The sequence below is a fragment of the Pithys albifrons genome, chromosome 13 (assembly GCF_047495875.1).
Source record: "Pithys albifrons albifrons isolate INPA30051 chromosome 13, PitAlb_v1, whole genome shotgun sequence".
Taxonomy (NCBI): domain Eukaryota; kingdom Metazoa; phylum Chordata; class Aves; order Passeriformes; family Thamnophilidae; genus Pithys; species Pithys albifrons.
In genome coordinates this window covers 2,529,318-2,548,185 of record NC_092470.1, presented here as the reverse complement: position 1 = coordinate 2,548,185, position 18,868 = coordinate 2,529,318, and the positions used below count along the sequence as shown (strand labels likewise).

At 42.0% G+C, this 18,868-nt stretch overlaps 1 protein-coding gene across 5 annotated transcripts in view; it reads right to left on the bottom strand.

The window, feature by feature from the left end:
- TJP1 (tight junction protein 1) overlaps window positions 1-18,868 on the bottom strand; it is a 166,989-nt gene that overhangs the window by 38,281 nt on the left and 109,840 nt on the right. For 4 of the 5 annotated variants that reach the window (XM_071568952.1, XM_071568955.1, XM_071568956.1 and 1 more), the window contains one exon: window positions 4,020-4,076. In XM_071568952.1, the coding sequence (XP_071425053.1) occupies window positions 4,020-4,076 (57 nt within the window). Of the gene's footprint in view, window positions 1-4,019; window positions 4,077-4,437; window positions 4,457-18,868 lie in introns of those variants that run through there. The other variant, XM_071568954.1, reaches the window with a different exon arrangement.

The following is an 18,868-nucleotide window of genomic DNA, read 5'->3' as shown; positions in this document are numbered from 1 at the left end:
GCCACACCCGGAGGTTTCACACTCTGGTCTTTACCCAGCCTGACCTCACCGCGCTCAGGAGCTGACAGGATTGCAGCACACAGGAGGATGACTGCAGGCTCAGTCCTTACGAAGAATACCAAGATCACTTGTACCATTAAATACATCAAAACCTTGTCAGCACTTGCAAATCATCTGCATCTTAACAAAAGTAATTTGCTTCAATCTTTTCCCTCTAGGGTGACCTGCCACCACGGCAAGGTCAGTGCCTCTGAAGAGTTACTCCTGTTAGATATTTCAGGATACAACAGTGATGCCTACATTTCTGCCTGGAAGCAGCAAAGGGTGGGAAATAAGCTTTCTAAATATAACTGATCTGCAAACTAGCTCTTTGATCATTGCCTAGAAAACATTTTGAGGCTATTGTCACTTAAATGCTGTATTTGCTCAATAATTTCTTCTAAAATTTTCAACTACACAAAATAGAGTCACTAGATGGAAAAGATCAGGTTTCAGTCTATTCTACCCCTCCATTTCACAGTGTATGCACTTCATGCTGGCAGACTCAGCCTTTTCTTTTTCAGACTTTTCAACAAACATGACCCAGCTTTAGCAAGGAGTTTCATAAACCTACAGTGACACCAGAAGCAACATGGCAGTCTCTATCTGGCTGCAAGACACATGACATTCAGTTTTGTGGACATTAATTACTGCTCAGAAAAAGTACACCATTTCCTATTTTGCCCTAACACAGAGGTCATGAAAAGATGCTCCAGATTGTGCCTGTCAGCAATGAATAGGAACACACAGTATTGAAACAGATTTGGAGATTCACTGTTCAAAACCTGATTTGAGCAGTTAGCAAATCCTGTCACCAAGAAGAAAGTTGGCCTAAGTGTGGGGGAGTGGGGGAGGGTACACCCTACTGCTTCTTTTACATCCATTTTAATTAATTACAGGAAGACTGGACATCTTTAAAGATACATTCCAGCTACATCAACCAGAAATCGTGGCTGGGATTCAGGGATTAAGTGAAACCTGGGGCTATGCAGCAGGACAGCCTAAAGGATCTTAATCACCACTTATGACCAGAGATGGTTTTCTTTGGGTTTTATTTTGTAACTAGTCCATGAGAGTATATAATAGCCTAAAGAAATAAGTTACAAAAAGGCCTTTCAGAATGGTAATATTTCTCCTTTCTCATGCCACTACTTCAACTTTCAGTTTTCCATTACTCTAACAAACAGGATTTAGCTTGCACTGTATTTGGGCAGGGAAGGAAAGGGAGAAGAGACATAATAACAAAGCCATTTATGCCAAACTTCATTTGAATATTCCCTATATTTCCTTACACCATAAACAAAAACATTCTCATAGTTCCCCATTCATGGTAAGAAATACAGTCAGTGTAAGGTCAGCAGAAACTCCCTGTACACCTCACCTTTGCTGCTCACCCTACTTTTTAAAAGTAGATTTGCCAATCAAATCACCAATATTAAGATTTCACACTTTAATTTTCTTTTACAGAAGCCATGAAACAAGGCAGTCTCGTGTACAGACAGCAGTCAAAAAAGGACACAAGTCTGGTAAAGGGTTTCTAATAAGATACAAAGTTTTTAGAAATATTCCCAATTAAAAAGTTCAAATCAAATCCTAAATCCTTCTGAAAATTTAAGAACTCATATATGAAATCTTTCAGTAAAAATCAGCCTACCTGCTTTTCATTTTATCCTGCTGCCTACCATCATCTTGAGAGATAAATGATAAGCAGAACTCCACTCAGAAAACTAAGCCTAGCTCCCAGATGTGTCTGGGAACAGCAGGATGGTATCTGGAAACAGATGCTGATCTCTACAGATCTTGTATACAAGATACCAATATGCATCTTCAGTAAAACTGCATTTAAAATAAAAAACAAAATCTGTCAGATATTGTAGAAATAACCCAAAAAAAGCACAGTCCTGGTTTGCATTCCCACAGGAAGGCAGGGAGGGAGGTACATCCCTGGGTTCTGCTCTTTGGGGCAAAGAAAGAGGCACATCCAACCCACAGAACTGAGTTCCAACTATGCACAAACCCACGTGACACACACAGTGCGTGGCTCCTTCCCCAAGTCCCTCACCCTTCAGTATATAAAACCAGAAGATCTCTCAGTGACAGAAACTGTAACTATCTGATAAGATGTAACTGAACTTCAAACTGCCTTAATCCCTTAAAAGCTCAGTAGCAATCGAGCCCAAGCACTTGGAGGAGTGGCAAAGAAAGGCAACAAAGACTCTTGGTTAGAAATTCAAGCCTCTCCTCCCCAAGAAGTTTCTAGTGAGTCTTTTGACAGCGGTTCTGAATTAATCAGCATTCCCTCTTCCCAGTGCCAAGGATAAACTCTAAGCACCCATTTAATATTAGAATAAGGGGTTTGGTTTTGTCACCTGGCAGATGGAAATCACTCTTTGTTTGCTTTTAATTGGCTAAATTAATGCTTTCAAAGCTATTAAAAGTACACACCATCAGCTTTCAACACCTAAATAAGAGATACTCACTCAGCTACCAAAACAGTTGCACTGGTACAGTTGGCAGAACTTTGGCATGTAAAAGACCATAACCAAAATTATAATCAAATCACACTTTCACATCAATATTATAGAACTTCTGACTATGCTGCCAGTGCAGCCAAACACAGGATCTCTGGTCCTACCAATTACTTCAACACTTGTTCAAGGCAACACCATATTGCAGCATTTCATAATTCCTTTGTGCATTGAATACACTCATCATTTCAGGTTTCACTGAAGCTACAGCCCCAATTAACCATGTCCCCTTCAAGGGAAACTAAGCTATCCCCAAGCCAACTTTGTACTGCTATGGCATTTTTTGTGTTTGACTATAAAACAGTACTGTAATAAGAGTACAAATTATAAGAGTTTACATAAGTTCCAGGGATGACTGGACAGCTTCAAGAAAAAAACATAAAGAGCATTTACACACAGAAAAAATTCTTGCTCAAGAACTTGCTGACCTAAAAATTGTTGGAAGCTTGAAGAGTTGCCTAAATAAATATCACTACACATTTTTATTTTTACTTATACTTGTCCTTCAAGATGTGGCTGCAGTTAGGAGACTTTGTCAGGCAGCCTTCTGGTCACACTGAGTGTACCTGCTCTTTTTTTAAAAGGGCAGGTACCAAAACAGTTGTTTTGAATCAACATGAAATCCATTAGAATCAACAGCTAACAGGGGTGTAGAGAGAACTAACATTTTACCTGACCAGCTCACCTACACACAGGGATTTCTTCTCCACAGGTTGTTCATCCCACCAAAGCCACATTTTGAAAATGCTTTGATTCTAAGAAGAAGAGCTGAAGGCAAACTATATATAACCTGCTCCCTTGAGTAAACACTTTCACATCTACCTGGGTTTGGAATGAATACAGCTACTTGGCCCACGATTCCATGGGTGCTGTAACACTGAGCTGCTGCCAGAAATGGCCTCCCACCTTCTCCTGACCCTCCCTAAGCAATTAATTCCTTGACTCTTGTACAGCTTCATGATTGCTACATCAGAATGCAATTTAAGAATAACTCAAATGAGAGAACAGTCACTCTAAATGCAAAAGCAGTCCTGCTGCTAATTCCAAGTACACAGTACTTTGTGTATCACTGATTTAAGGAAGTGGACAGAAAATAAGACTGATTTGAACATATTTCCATGCCACTAGATTGTTTTATGTCCCCACAAACAAAGTTTTAAAACTTTTAAACACAGTTACAGGACAATCACTAATGAGCCTGTAGATTTCTGCCTCCAGATGTAATTAATCTAAAGCTTTGTTCCTGGCATGGTTAGTCCCAGGCTTATCTCTGAAACCCAACAAACAAACACAGCTACAATCACATGGGGCTTTTACAACACTTCTAAATTTAAACAAAGGAATATGACAGTTTCCTTTCCTTTTACTTCCTGACATCTGGCTTTTTCCTATTGTTTTCAAAAACTACCAGTATCCTGCATTAGGCACACACAACCAATTGTATGGACTCACCCTGTGAAGAGTCACTGTGTGTTGTTCCCATATAGCTGTTTCTTCCATTGTTGTGCTCTAAGGATAAAGAAAAAAAATCCCAAATATTAGATTTCATTGTCAATGGCTGTATTATATCACAAAGTTACACTCAAAAGTAACATTAATATTCATACAGAATAGCAACAGAAGTGGGGCTGGCTCATTCATTACACATTTCCTGTCTTTATATGTCACATCTGAACTTCCTGTGCTTCTGTGGAAGGGGGCAGGGGGAAGAACTGTCAACACAGATTACAGAAACTGAAGCTGTAAAGCAGTTTAAAAGGAAGGACTACCAGAAGCTTTTGTGATGTGGTATCTTTTGGCTGCTCATTAAGTGTACAGTAAATGCAGCCAGTCCAATCAGTTGTATTCATACTCTACCTCATAGACTTACCTTCTTTTTTTGTTCTAACTGTATGCAGATCACCCCTGATTCATGAGCACCCAGCTATAGATTACAGCACTTGTGCTCCTGTATTATGCATACAGGTCATATTTAATGGACTGCTCAGTTTAGAGCAGGCTCATTTTTTGGGTGAACAGTAGCATTGCAGAAATTACAAGGTCCTCTCTAAGGTAACAGGATTAAACAGTAACGTTATGACAATATTTACATACCTGCATTTCTGCTTTAAAAAGCACTACTTAGTGTGCCATGACTAGCAAACATTTGGAAAGGGGAAGAGAGCACGAGGGAGGAAAACCTGGCAGAGCCAAAGGCCTGCCAAGAGGCAGGAAGGCAGCAGGAAATGCAGAGGGAACATCCTGACACTAAATGTTCTACGTTTCCAGGGACAGTGTCCGGTGTTTTACCCCATTCCCTTCCCTCTCATCAGCAACTCACTAACTGAAGAACAGAATCAGAACACAAACATCTCTGCAACATGGGAGTGTTGGGTTGTTTTGAAAATCTACTTTGCTCTTAATTTGTTTCAGTTACAGTAACTCAGTCACTGCAACAAAAAGTGCTCCCAACTTTTAATCCAGTCCCGTACCACAGGGAACAGTGCTGGGAGTGTCACACTGACAATCAGTAACTCTGAAAACTTCACCCAGATTCAGAAGGTCAGAATTCTCAACGGGTCTTAAAAAGCAAGTTCTCCTCATGACCCCAAAAGCTGGGGAGTTTTTCCCCTCCTCTACATTTTGGGCTCTAATTTCAAGCGTTAGGATGTGCTGCATTACTGCTCATTTCCCTTTCTGCATTCACTTCTCTTGAAAGTGCTGTGTGACTTAATTGGGAAGTATTTCATTCAAACAGCTTTATTTCCCCTCGATTCAGTACCAAAATGTTACTCTTTTGCATTACAAATTGATTCAACTCTAGCCCAGAATTAGCTTATTTCTCTCCAGCAGACAAGATATATATAAAAACAGTAACCATTTACACACACAAAGCCACCTTTGAAACAAAACAGAATGTTTTGCTTGCTAAACCATCAATGAATACTGATTTTCTTCCTTATTTCTGATGTTCTCATTCTGTCTTAGTTTTGGCAAGAGCTCAGGCTAAACATCTCATCAACAAGTGAAGAATTATCTCTGCAAGCAAACTTCTGAAGAAGCAAAGAGCTCTAAGGAGCTCCCATTCAGTAAAAGACGCAACAGGAATCCAAAAAAGGGCTGCAAAAGTTGTAAGTCACATTTTAACTGAACAGGCTGCCCTATTTCTATCTGCAATTACCAACAAAGAAGTTAATCCTCTGTCAGAAGTCGGAGCCCCCCTCAGAGCACAGCTGAGCTACTTGGCTGACAAAGGTACCCGTTTCCACGGCTCGGAGCTGCTGTGCCTCTGCTGGGCTGGGCACACCGGGCTCAGAGCAAACACACCACCTGCATTGGGGCACGGCAAGCACTGATAAAACCCAGTTTAACCAGCTGAGCACTGCTCTGACTGGATCTGGGAGAACTGGCAAACCCAGAGTTGGAGCAGGGTAAGATAACAAAAACACAGTCTATGTAACATGCTGCTGAAAACTGTCAGAAGACTTAGCACTTCACAAAAAAACCCGAGACAAACCTCAAAAAAAATCAAGGTCACAAACTCACCAGCCTTTCTAAACCTGGACAGGGTGTCCACAGCTCAGTCCAACTGGAGCTGCCATTTTTAATGCCCTTGTCCTTTCTGTAGCAGTTCAATCTTTCCACTTCATTCTTCCCCATCTTCTTGCTCACACTATCTGCTCTATTCATCTACACCTATCACCTCCCTTAGGTTTTACTAATACATTCATTTCAAATTCACAAGTCTCAGAAACATCAAATATCCATTAGTTAGTCAGCAAAGCAAGTAATTTGTTATTTTCATTCTTTCTGCATGCTCAAACAGTCCAATCAAGAAGAGTGGAAACAGTTCAAAGGCAGCCTGAGGTTAGTGCTGGCTTTGCCACAAACTGCTTACATGAGTTAGTTTCTGATCTGCAAAGAACTGAATCCACTCACAAAAGACCCAGAAAAGTCTGAAGACCTGTGAAGGTACTCACCCTACTGAACACTAACTGGGGCAGAACCACCAGCCTGTGCTACCATCAGTTGGGGTCCAGGTTGTGATACTGCCCTACAGCACATCCAAAGTGCTCTGTTTTCATGAAACATTTGAATTGTAGGAATCTGGTAAGAACCCAATTCCCAAGTCTCCAGAAATGGCAAACACTGCTTGTAACCAAGGGGTGGGACAGACACTGTAGGGCTGCAGTGACAGCACCAGCCCCATGGATTTTGGGGAAATTGAGGCAACTCAGCAGGAACAGAAATACATACAGCCTGACACCCCAGAAACCAGGAACAGAGGAGAATACTAAGATGCCACAGTCTAGAGTTAAACAGAGACTCTAAAGTATCTTTGAAATTGTGATGGCTTCACCCAGGTGGGCCTAAATTTGAGTTTTAAAGTTTAGACTAGGCCTAAATCTGTCAGCTGACTTGAGCTGGGCTGAGCTAACAGCTGACTTCTTCTAGTCAGTAATTTTGTATTCCATACCATATTACAACATCAACTCCAGGGAAGTAGGAACCAGTGTGGGAGTGGTTAAGGCAGTCGCTTCTCAGCCCTCCTCAGGGGAGGACACACGATGCTGTCCCAGGGGGGATGGAGAGGGCCTGGCCCACCACTGGCGCTCAGGGAAGTAAAATGTGCTGCTCTAGCCCTCTCCTCTCTGCTCGGGTTTTGTTCCTCTGGGGACTGAGTCTCCTGAAGTGATTTGGGGTCCAATTGTGAATTTGTGTGTTTGCTGAGGGTTGGGAAATTGTGTCGTGCTGTATTCTAGCTTGTGTAAGTGTGTAATTTCTTCTAATTCTTTTCTTTTCTGTAAAATACATGTGGTGTTAGTATAAATGTAGTTTGAAGGGTTTTTCCCCCTCTCCTTCTTCTTCCTTTCTTTGGTGGGCAGAAAGAGGTTTTTCTCTCTGTACTTCAGGGGGGGTTGGCAGTTTGCTAACTCAAACCAAGACAGAAATTCAAGTGGACAACTGACAGCCTTTGAACTTTACAAACTCCAGGTATTATGTCTATATTACCAATGGTTCTCTACATGTATTAGGAATAAAAAGAAAATAAAGAGTAATGGTATCATTACTTCAGTGATGGAAAAAATATTTATTTTAGTAAAATGAAGATATTTTAAGCTCATCTTAAACACCTTTATAGAGACAATTAGTGGATGTGTGGGTTATTTAGAAGTTAAAGTCATATATGATGTTGCAATTCATCAGTATGGAAGGAACGTGACTCATGATTTGCTCAGAATCTTGGAGGCATCAAACCTTGTTCAACTCTTTCATCTTTGGAATTGTCCCAAGAAATAAACATAGCAAAGTAAACATCTTTTCAGAAAGTTCCCTTTGTGGGCTGATATGGTCCTTCAACAACAACAAACATTTTGTGCTCCTCTTCTCAACACATTTCTTTCCTGCTTCTCAAGGGCTGGGCTTTTCATTTTTCTTTCGAAAAAAACATTCCTTCTCTCATCCAGCTTTTACCTTCACACATGCATCTGGGTGCACGTGCACATATGTAAGACTGAACTTCTCCAAGGACTAATCCTGTAATTATGCATCAGGATTCTTCTTTTAAAGCATCCTGAAGGAGGAGAAAAAAAAAAAGAAAAAAAGAAACCCAAACCAAAACCCAAACCACCTCGCTGGCTCCCAGTTTGAGCAATGCAGTCATGCTGCAAACAGCATTGCTCAGTGCACTGCAGATGGAAAAGCTGTTTCCAGCAGCAGCACTGGAGACACCCACAGGCTTGAGAAGACAGTTAAGTTCACAAACAACAGCCACAGAAATTAGTGTTTTATACTTAAAATAACGCAAGGTTCCTGAGGTGAGGGACCGTCTTTAGACTTCTACACCTGGAGGCACAGCTCAGACAAAGGCCAAAACTCCTACACAATCTTGACATCTAAGTCATATTAGTTTCCCAATGATTGTTTGCAAGTCTAGGGGGACGTACTAGAAGAATTATTGTTCCTGTTTTAACTGAACTGGTTTTCATAAGCAGTTACATTTTAAGCATTTTTTTCTCAATTGTGATCAAGTTTTGACGTGAAATCAAATGAGTTTTCAATATGTTATTTCTTAGTTAAGCTGAACAGTAATTTCCTATAAATAAACAGGAAGTGTTAAATCTCTACAGTTGCTATCCATTTCCACACAGTCCTCACTAAGAACAATGAGATTATTACATTTCCAGAGAAAATAGTATCGATATCTACCTAAACCAGTGAGATTTCCCCCAGACAACACAAGAGAAACCCTCTGTGGGAGGCAGTGACTTGCATTCAGCACCCTCCCAAGGCTGGGTTTGTGGCTCAGCACTGACAGCTGTCCTGCAGGCAATGAAACACAGCAACTATTTCTGCTACCTCAGGGGGCACGTTGCTTCTGTTCTCCTGAGAACACAGCAGAGAGGGGAGGTATCTGTGACAGACCCAGCCCCTGCACCAACTCTTCCAACCACAGCAAGGAAACCACAGGGAAGTGAATGATCAGATCCCAAACTCCACCATGGAAAGAGCGGTGGCTTTGCTTCAAGCTTCCTGTTTCACACTGTCGCTTTTGTGTGCATCTTACAATAAAAGCTCATGTCTAAAAACATGCCTAATTATCCTGATCAAATCATAGCCATGAAATATAGATTTTCTATTCAAGACATGAAAAAAGAAGAGAAGGAAAGATTGGTAAGGGGCTGTAGCAAAAAAAGGAAAAAATACTCTGTTTACTGTCTATATACTAAATAATACTACATGATATATAGCATCATCTATAATACTATATTTAGTCAGACTCACTCTTCAGAAGGACACACCAGACATAAATCTGCCTTACCTATCTTGCTGCATTCCTATTTGGCTTCTAAAATTAATTTTTCATTATTCCTGGGGAAGTTACTTCAGCAGTAGGATGCTATTGAACTTCAAAGTTTTAAAGGTTACATGCAGAACTGATACATTTTGATTGCACTTGTGGGAGTAAGAATTATAAGGCTCATCTAAACAAATAGAATTTGCAAATGTGACAAGAAGTCCTGAAGTTCCTTAGGTATCTAGGGGGTGATACTTATCATTCAGTTGGGAAAACTCAACATAATCCAGGTCAATAAGCAAAACACACCCATATTCCCAAGACAGTATAGAAAAGAAAACTGAATCTTTCTCAGCCAGTCCAGGGCAAGGATTGAAGTCCGTTCCCCAAACACAGCACCTTTCAACACCCCTGGAGCACCCTGCTGTTTCCCACACTGGGCAAGATGATTTCCTACAGACACTCACCTTTGTCCTTGCCTAGTTAAACTACAGCCACCTTAAAGTCCATCAGATTCCCCCCAATTGTCTTATCACAAAAGCCTTCAGCTGACCAGGGGAGAACGGATTTTTGAACAGTTGTTCCTCTGCAATTAGTGCAGTGAGGTCAGAATGCCATTATCAGACTGATTTTATCAACTGAAAGGAGAGCTTTGTCTTGCATAGTCTTTCTAACACAGGCAACGCACCACAGCTACTCCTCAGAGAACCTGAGATTACCTGAGCTATTCTAGTCCTGGCAGCCAATTCCCAGAGCCAGTGCAGGCACTGAGGAGGAGGGTCCCGAGGCAGGAGGGTCCCGAGGCAGGAGGGTCCCACAAACTGCGCTGCTGCTCACACTGGGCACACTCACCACGCTGGTACCTCCATCCCAGGCTCTGCAACAACTCTGTATCTCCATTTCTCACTTGGTCATCACTCCTGCCTAGGAGGAAGACTGTTTCCCTGAACACATCTGAGAGATCAGACAGGGCAGCTCAGGGACCGCCCCAGAGCACAGAGACAAACAACACACACCCGATGCCGTCTGATTATCTCTTACACAGCAGCGTTACACAGAGGAGAAAACAGCCACCAAAGGACTCTCTTCTGAGATGGGCATAAAAACAACTTCCCAGAACCGCCGAAGCTGAGAAGCCAGTTCTTTATTGTCACATCAACCGTCTACTGAAACAGAAATCACAACCTGATTCTCCTAAGCACATGGACTATCTATAAGTAAAGTGGTGCTCATAGCAATTCCCCACCCACCTATTTCATACATTGCATGGGTTCCATTCCTCCCAAACATTCACCATATTCAACAGCCTACCCCATGAAAAAATGTAGTAGGAAAACCATCATTGTTAAAGCTGCTCTTTGGGTAACAACGTGCAATCCAAGTTACAAAAAAGAAAAAAAAGAAAAAAAAACCAAAACAAAACACCCCAAAAACCAAAAAAAACTCCCAAAAAACCAAAAAACCCAATAAAAACCCCAAAACCCCCCAACAAAACCCCCCAACAAAACCCCCCAACAAAACCCCCCAACAAAACCCCCCAACAAAACCCCCCAACAAAACCCCCCAACAAAACCCCCCAACAAAACCCCCCAACAAAAAACCAACAAAACCCCCCAACAAAACCCCCCAACAAAACCCCAACAAAAAACCAACAAAAAAATTTCAACACATGTTAATAAAATGAACTTTATTTTATCTAGATCATTCTAGAAGTACAAAGTCTCTCAAAGTCTCTACTACATCAGTACATACCGACAGCTTAAGTCATCTTTTTGTCACAAATAGCAACCTTGAGAAGAAAAACTAGGACTAAGTGTGTCCATATACTTTTTAATAATTGCAAGGCTGTTTAACCATTGCACACAATTCTCCCTGTGCCTCCACAGCCACCACTCCACAGAATACCACTTTATTAGATACAATTTCCACTGCTTCCTGCTCTAAATTCAAAAGATCAGTGGCTACATTTTGAACACACAGATACTGCATGTATCTAAAACTGTCTCTCGTGTCTAGTTTTCCTGAAGCATTTTTCTGCAAGAGACATTCTTGCCCTGACTTCTGGGCATTGTTCTATCCAAACTAAAAAAAAGTAGCTCAGTATTTAACTCGTTGCATCAACACCCAACTTGTTTGGCACGACTCCCTTTTCCTGCACGGCCTCACACATCACAACAGCTCCCTGATCTCCCAGGATCCCAAACCCCTCTTGGTGCTGGTATGGCTGCTCAGTACAGAAGTGTTAGATCCCCCTTCCAAAAGGAGTCCTAATCAAGGACAGTATGCATAAATTAAATGCTGGATTACAGATCCAGTTCAATCTGAGTGTTTATAGAAGTGTTTATGACACAGGCCTAGTGAATCACGTTATCCATGAAAGGCAGAACTAAGGCAAAACAAACCAGAGTGTAAGACCCAAATTCAGATCCATCTCAGACGATCTCAGGTCAAGTTACTTCAGCTGAAGAGCACCACTCAAAATGCCCTGGTAACAGTATCAGCCAAGCAGAGCTCACTGGCTTCCTGATCTCCCAGGCGTGGGAAAACTGTTCTAGAGTTTGGGATCCTTGTCTGTTTTGCTTCTTTCCATTTTGCTTTCCAGCTGGCAGGAAAACCACGCAGGATCACAAACTCCACAGAGCTGCAAGGGCGTTTCACAGATCACTACTCCAGGCCAGTACAACAAAACACACCAAAATCACAACAAAGAGGCTAAAAAAGCAAAGTGGCAAGCCGTGTTTCTCCCTCCAGTAAGTGGTGCTGCATTTTGCTTTTGTTTCAAGTAATTTCTCTAACAAAGTGACCTAGGCCAGCATTGTGAGGACTTAAAATTTATACTCTAAGTTTGGAATCTTTAACATGTGATTGAAAGTATTTATCTTTACTTAAAGCTCAACTTTACATCAGATTTGGGTTTTTTTTCCTAATCATTTCAGACCCGTGATTTTCAAGAAACTCATGCAGTATTTTGATTCTGCAACTTGAAGAGCACTCCTTAAGCAGCACACACTGCCCTTCTGGTTTTCATCCTCAGAAATATCCCTTCCCTCATGTCACTCTTGTGCAGGTGGTACAGGTATGTATGTGGTCATTTCTACCTGTACCCATTCCCTCATTAGTTCATCTCGACTCCAACAACAGCAACTGCTTGAGGGATGGTTTGTAGGCCAGTCCTGCAATGAGCAGCTCAAACTGCAGCCTCCCATGACATACCCAGCTATGAGCACAGTTTCACAGCAACTGGCACAGTTCAGAAGAAAAAACTCCAGTCATACACTGCCTGCCTTTGCTTTAAAACCACAGTGGTGGTCAAATAGTGGTGCACATGGCTCAGAAAGGCTATGGAATATCATCCTTGGAGGTGCTGAAGACTCACCTGGACAAGATCCTGGGCAACCTGCTGTAGCAGAGCCTGCTTGGAGTGGGAGGTCAGACTAAATGACCTCCAGAGCTCTGCCTGACCTCACTGCTCTGCAATTATTCTACAAACCAGATTGCATGAGAACTGTTTGGAGCACGGGATTGAACCAGCTGAACTCGAATCCCTTCCAATCTTAATTACTCTGTGAGTCCATGTAAATCACATTTCCAGCACATTTCTGAAACCAAACCCCACCATCCAACTGCAGACACAACCACCACCTCTACTCTAACACAGCTCTCATTAAGAGCATTAGTTGGAGTTAGTCCAGCCTGGTTTTTCCCTTGGGTGGAGGAGGAGGAGAGCACAGTATCAGTACCAAAGAAAACAAAAGGATCCCATATTAGCTCTACATGAAGTTAAAGCAGGTTTATGTACTTGCCTATTGCTTTTAATTAAAAAATACAAAGCCAAAACATAGATAAATAAAAGACATGGCCACAAAAAACTACCAACATGAATACAGACATCAGAGCAGCAATCAAAGAACTCAAGCACTTCACTTTAAGCCAGAATTTCTCTTACCTTGTTTGCAATGCAGAAAATCATAACCCAGGTACCAAGTGGTGTGTTGTAGTTTGGGATTATTATGTAAATTCTCTCCCCCGCCACTTAACTGCCCAGGCCAGCAGTTAACAAAAGAAGTAGTTAACTGTTGATCACTTGGGTGGGGGCAGGTTTGTCTCCTTGGGGTTTTTTTTGGATATTCTTGGCAGTCTTGGCTCGGCGGAACGCGGGAGTGGGGGCTCCAAGGAGGCAGGCTGCCCTGCTGGTTACTGCTGGGGCTTTCCTGGCTGTCTCGCTGCCGCTGTGCCCGGACTGCTTTTCTGGCCACGCAGCTGCTGCTGCCTGCCCCTGACAGGTTCTGGTCACGTTGCTGCCGCTGCCTGCCTTGGATTTGCTTCTGGTTGCCCGTACCTTTCTGCTTCTTGGACGGGGAACACAGGGGGAAGAGACGGAGTCCATCTGAAAGCTCACTGCTCGTCTGTCTCGCTGGAGAGGGACTGAAACTCACTCTGCAGCCAGCCGAGCTGTGACAAGGACACTTAAGTATAACCTTTCCTCCCGGAGGAAAACCTGCTGGGTTTTGTTGTTGTTTGTTTGTTTTTTTTTCTTTCTCTTGTGGTGTTGGGGAAGTGGGTTGCACCAGTCTGTTTACACACACACACACACACACATCAGTTATCCTTCTTGTATTAAAATTCCTTTTCTTAAATTTGATAAAGAGTGATGTGATTATCGTGGAGGAGGCCCCTCCCCTGCTTGTGGGTAAACATTTTGATTTTTTTTCCCCTCAAACCAGGACATGGTGCAACACATAAGTTTTAGATCATTATACTCTGAAAATCCATCATGGGAGTGTAAGGATAGGCAACAGTATCCCACTAACACAGAGATGGGCTGAGTTTCCAAGATACTGCCCAGTTTTCAGACCCAACACACGTTTAAAGGCCTTGCATTAGAACTGAAGTTGCAGATGCAGAGCGATGGCCTGGGCATCTTCCAGCTTGAAAATTAAAGAGCAGCACACATAAGTTATTTTCTCTTTGAAATGTTTGGGGCGTGGGGGTGGTGTTTTGTTTTGGTTTTCTTTTTCAAAGCCCACATAGCCACAGCAAAACAATACATTTGACAGTTAATTTACCAAATTCTTCTACGATTAAGATTTGAAGTGCAGGTCTTCCAAACACACACTACTTTTTGCCTTAGAAGTAGTTGACAACTACTTTTGTAGTTCCAGGATTTGGGGGAAGGGGTTTTATTTCCCTGATATTTTATCCCTTTAATCTCAGTATGAAGAAATATGTCACTGTGCAGAAAGATTTTTTTTTTCCTCTGAATCTCAAGCAACCACTCTTAGTAGGAAATTTCAGGTTAAGTGTCCTTCCCTACCCTGAACAACCACACACACAGATGGCATCTTCCCACCCTCAGTTTGGGCAACTGTCAGTTAAGAAGATACAATTTTAGCAGTCACGTGGCTGCCAAAGCATCTGCAGAACACAGCACAGCTCGGAGCTCACCTTAAACTTCACACACTCAAAGAAGTGAGTTCAAAGCCAAGGATACAGAAACACAGGAGTTCAGAGAGGAAGAGATGGTGAACAATGTTAAATACTGCAGCTCCTGGAAAAAGAGTAACTGCTTTGGCTACACTTTGGAGTAAGGAGACAACAGTAACAAATAGTTTGGTTTAAAACATGCAGGGTTCTGTTTTGCTTTGAAGCCCAGTGCTTGTGAGTTGAGAAAGAGAAAAAAGTCCAAGAAGTCACTAAGAAAAATGAATGAGAAGTGGAGCAGCACTGCCATACCCCACTGGCCAGAGACAGACCTGAAATGTGGGTGGGAGGACAAGGTAACAAACACTACAGTGGTGATTAATGTTAGCGTTCAAAAGGCTTATTCAGCATCTGCAAGGTAAACGTTCCGAACTTTCTTATCAGGCAAGTGCGGGAAGTGGAAAACACATAATTTTTCTTCAGCAAAAAGGACTATCCCCATCCTACTAACATTGTATCACTTCACCATGAAAAGGATTTTCCAAATTTTTTAAAGCATTTGCCTTGCAAAGTTACCTGTTTAAGCAGGCACAATTTAGTAAACTTTGACACTTCACAACTGTGTTCCAGTCTCTCCCTGTTTATATGCACATCAGTCTGTTCCAGGATTTTCCTGAGAAAAACCTTTCTTTCCAAAGTTAACACACTAATGATTAATAAATGATGCAGAAAAAAATTAGCAATCTGCAACTGTCCTTGCATCCAATCACAAAGATGAATGACACAGCACTGACAGAACTCAAAACTGGGTAATAAGCTGAAGATGTAGAAAGAAAAAAGCTATTAAGTTACATTAGTCAGTAAAACCAGCATTGAAATTCTCAACAATATAGTGCAGGAGAAGAGAGAGGGGAAAAAAGTCCTTTGCTTTTTCATACCAAGGTGTTCTGCTGCATTCAGCAGCCCACAGACCTAAAGATGAACTCCCACATCCCAAGGAGAATCTTCTTACAGCTCCATTAACATCCCCATCAGTCCTTTACACCCTTCTGTTTAGTGTCTATGTAATATAAATTAAAGTTATCCATCCCTGATAAGAAAAATCAAAGGGACTGTGAAGGTTCTGTTCCAAAGAAGTGGTGCAAAGGAAGAGGAATTCAGTCATTGCATGAACTGACTGAGGGGGTGCCCAAGAAACGCTGCTGAGGAGAAGGACAACAGCAGGGAGGGGACGTGGAGCAAACCCTCCTGGCAGAACGAGTGTATCGAGTATATCGTTCAAACAGCACCGTGAGGCACCTGCTGGACTCCACAAAGGGTTAAGGAGCAGCAAAAGGCCAAGCTTAAGCCGACTCTTGTTCCCAGGGCAGAGCTCCTCCTGCCATTTGCAAAGCCACTCTGAATGAATCAAGGCATCAGGACGGCACTGATGATGGTTTTCCTGAGGTGAAAAAGGAGCAGGCAAGAAGAGAGCAAAATAAAAGCAGAAAACTTCTCCAGTGGGTTATTCATCGCCTGTGAGTGTAGAAACACCACTCATATAATAACAGACCTACAGACATTTCCATAACCCTCCCTGCTTTCCTGAGTAACACAACAGCCAGTCATAGAATGGGATTTTTTTCTTAATCCTGGCTACACTATTAGATATTTGCAAAATACAGGCGTTTCTTTTCAGAATGCAAAAGAAGACTCACAAACATGTTTTATGGAATACATGTGCATAGTTTTTTACTTTCTAATTTATTAACATTTTCCTTTTTTTTTTTAATTATCTCTTTCCTTCTCTGCAGGAGCCAAGGCCACTAACAAGCACACAACAAAGTAACAGCAGCTCCAGAAGAATCAGCAAGACATTTCCACACCTTTCTTTCCCTTCCCTTAAAAGGACACGCAGTAGCAACAGGGATGCCTCTGCCACCCAAAACATCTTATTATTCCAATCATAACTACTCATCTTCTTAAAAAGCAGCAACAAAACCAACTCTGCTGGTGAGCCAAGAGGCACTAAAAGCAGGCCTGAGATACTGCCCAGCACTGTCAGCTGCCCTGGTCACAATCCTCCTCTTTGATTTCCTCTGGCAGCAATCCCACCGTTGCCTTTCACTACACCAGTGGTTGGGTCACCACCAGATCTCTTCAGAAAAGCTGGATACAAATCACTAAGTCAAGAAAAGCAAGGACTGTTTAAGGCAGCGTGTTCTGGGCTCTCTGGGGTTTGGATTCTCTGTTCTGTACTCGGCATCCCTGCCCCCACTCCAAGTGCTGAATTCCCATGAAGCCCAGCCTGAAGACTTGCCTTGCCCCAGCCATTCCTCACTCACTGAGTCAGGAGCCAACACCCAGTCCCTTCCCTGCCCTCATGAAGCCAGAGCAGGAGAGACATTGGCTACAGTCCCTGGAGCGAAATGACACAGTAATGACTGGACAGGAGGCTGGAACACAGGCTTCAAATTGACCTCTGCAGGTATCCACATTTACGTATCTTTCCCATCCCATCCTATAGACACACAGCTAGGATTTTTTTCTTTCCTGTTTGCACATCAAAGCAAGGGAAGGGACATGGGAACTCACCATCATACTCAAGAGCAGTAATTGTTGCCCAGATCAGAACTCCCTAGCAGCATGTTCCTAATGCAGACAAAGCAAAACAGTGCACTTCAAAAGCAATGGAATGCCCTCGTCTCATGAAATCCATTTGGTAGACCTTCAATTATTCCCACCATTGCACATGATCTAGCACTGAATTTTACATAAAACTCAAAAAGCTTTAATTACCAAAACTGACAATCTTTCAGGTCAAATAGCTTCAAGGCCTTTATTTGCAGTTTCCACTTGACCTTCTACTTCCCCAACGCAGTTTTAAGGTGATAAAAAAGCCCAAATATAACTAAAAACACAATCACAAAGAAAAAAAAACACACCCAGAAAGCCAAAGGTTAACCTTAAAAACGGTCACAAAGCTACTTTTGTATTTAGATCAAGAAGTAAAAATAAACTCATTTCAGTGGAACAAACTGCCTCAGCAGCAGCTTTAACCACAAGACACTGGAACTTTGGTTCCCACCATTTCAAGTATATCAAGGACACAGGACTATATTCCTGACCAAAACTGCATCGTGTCCATTCATCACCACTCTGGAATGCACATTCCCAAGCAGGTGAGCAAACTATGTGGGCAGAAATGATCCAGGCTGCTTTACAACACACTGTGCTTCTACAGAGCTGCATCCTCTACCTACCTGGAACCATCCTTAAAAACAGAGGTTCAGTAAACTCAAAGCCCTTAAACAAGAGCAAATTCTCTGTTTCTGAAAGTTGTTCTGATTACACTTTAACTTAAAAACTTTTTAAAACCCACAAAACCATAACCTGACACCCTATTTGCAAACGGAAGATGTATCAAGTTCACCCAACTTTTACCTCACCCCTGTACCCTTCCAGGACTCCCTGCACTCCAGAAAGCAGCTCTATTGAACTTCAACATTCTGAATGCAACAAATTCCCACAAGTCGTGTTTATTCTCAAAAGATCAGAGGCAGCACAAGTTTTATCAAAACAATAGGGCAGATTATTGATACTTAACAGACCTATGGCAGTGCAACACGTTGCAGAAATGCAAAGTTTCTGCAACAGCCTCTCCAAACTGCAGGGAAGGCTGTTCCAAAGCATCAGGCAGGGGAGAAATTGTCACTGTCATTTCCAATAACCTACAGAGTACACAGCACTGCATCAGTACAATTAAATAAAAACATTGGTATTGCTGTGAAATAATTTTCAAAAGCAATATTTTAGGTTTTCTTTAGTTTTAGGATACAATACAAACACATTTTTAGGTTTTCTTTTTGCTACTGATATTAGCTTTGGGTACACACTTTTTCCAAGATGAAATCTGAGCTTGTCATGTAAGCAAGTGATAAGCATCAAAACACACACAAGTGTAGTACCTGAAGCCTGCACTTGGAGCTCTGCCTAAACAAGCCTGACAGAATGGTAAAGTTGACTGACTTGCTAAGCATTTTTATTTTTTCATGAATTCACTTCACATTTGCTCCAAAAGACATTTAAGGGGCTCTCCTCCTTACCACCAAAAAAATTAGTT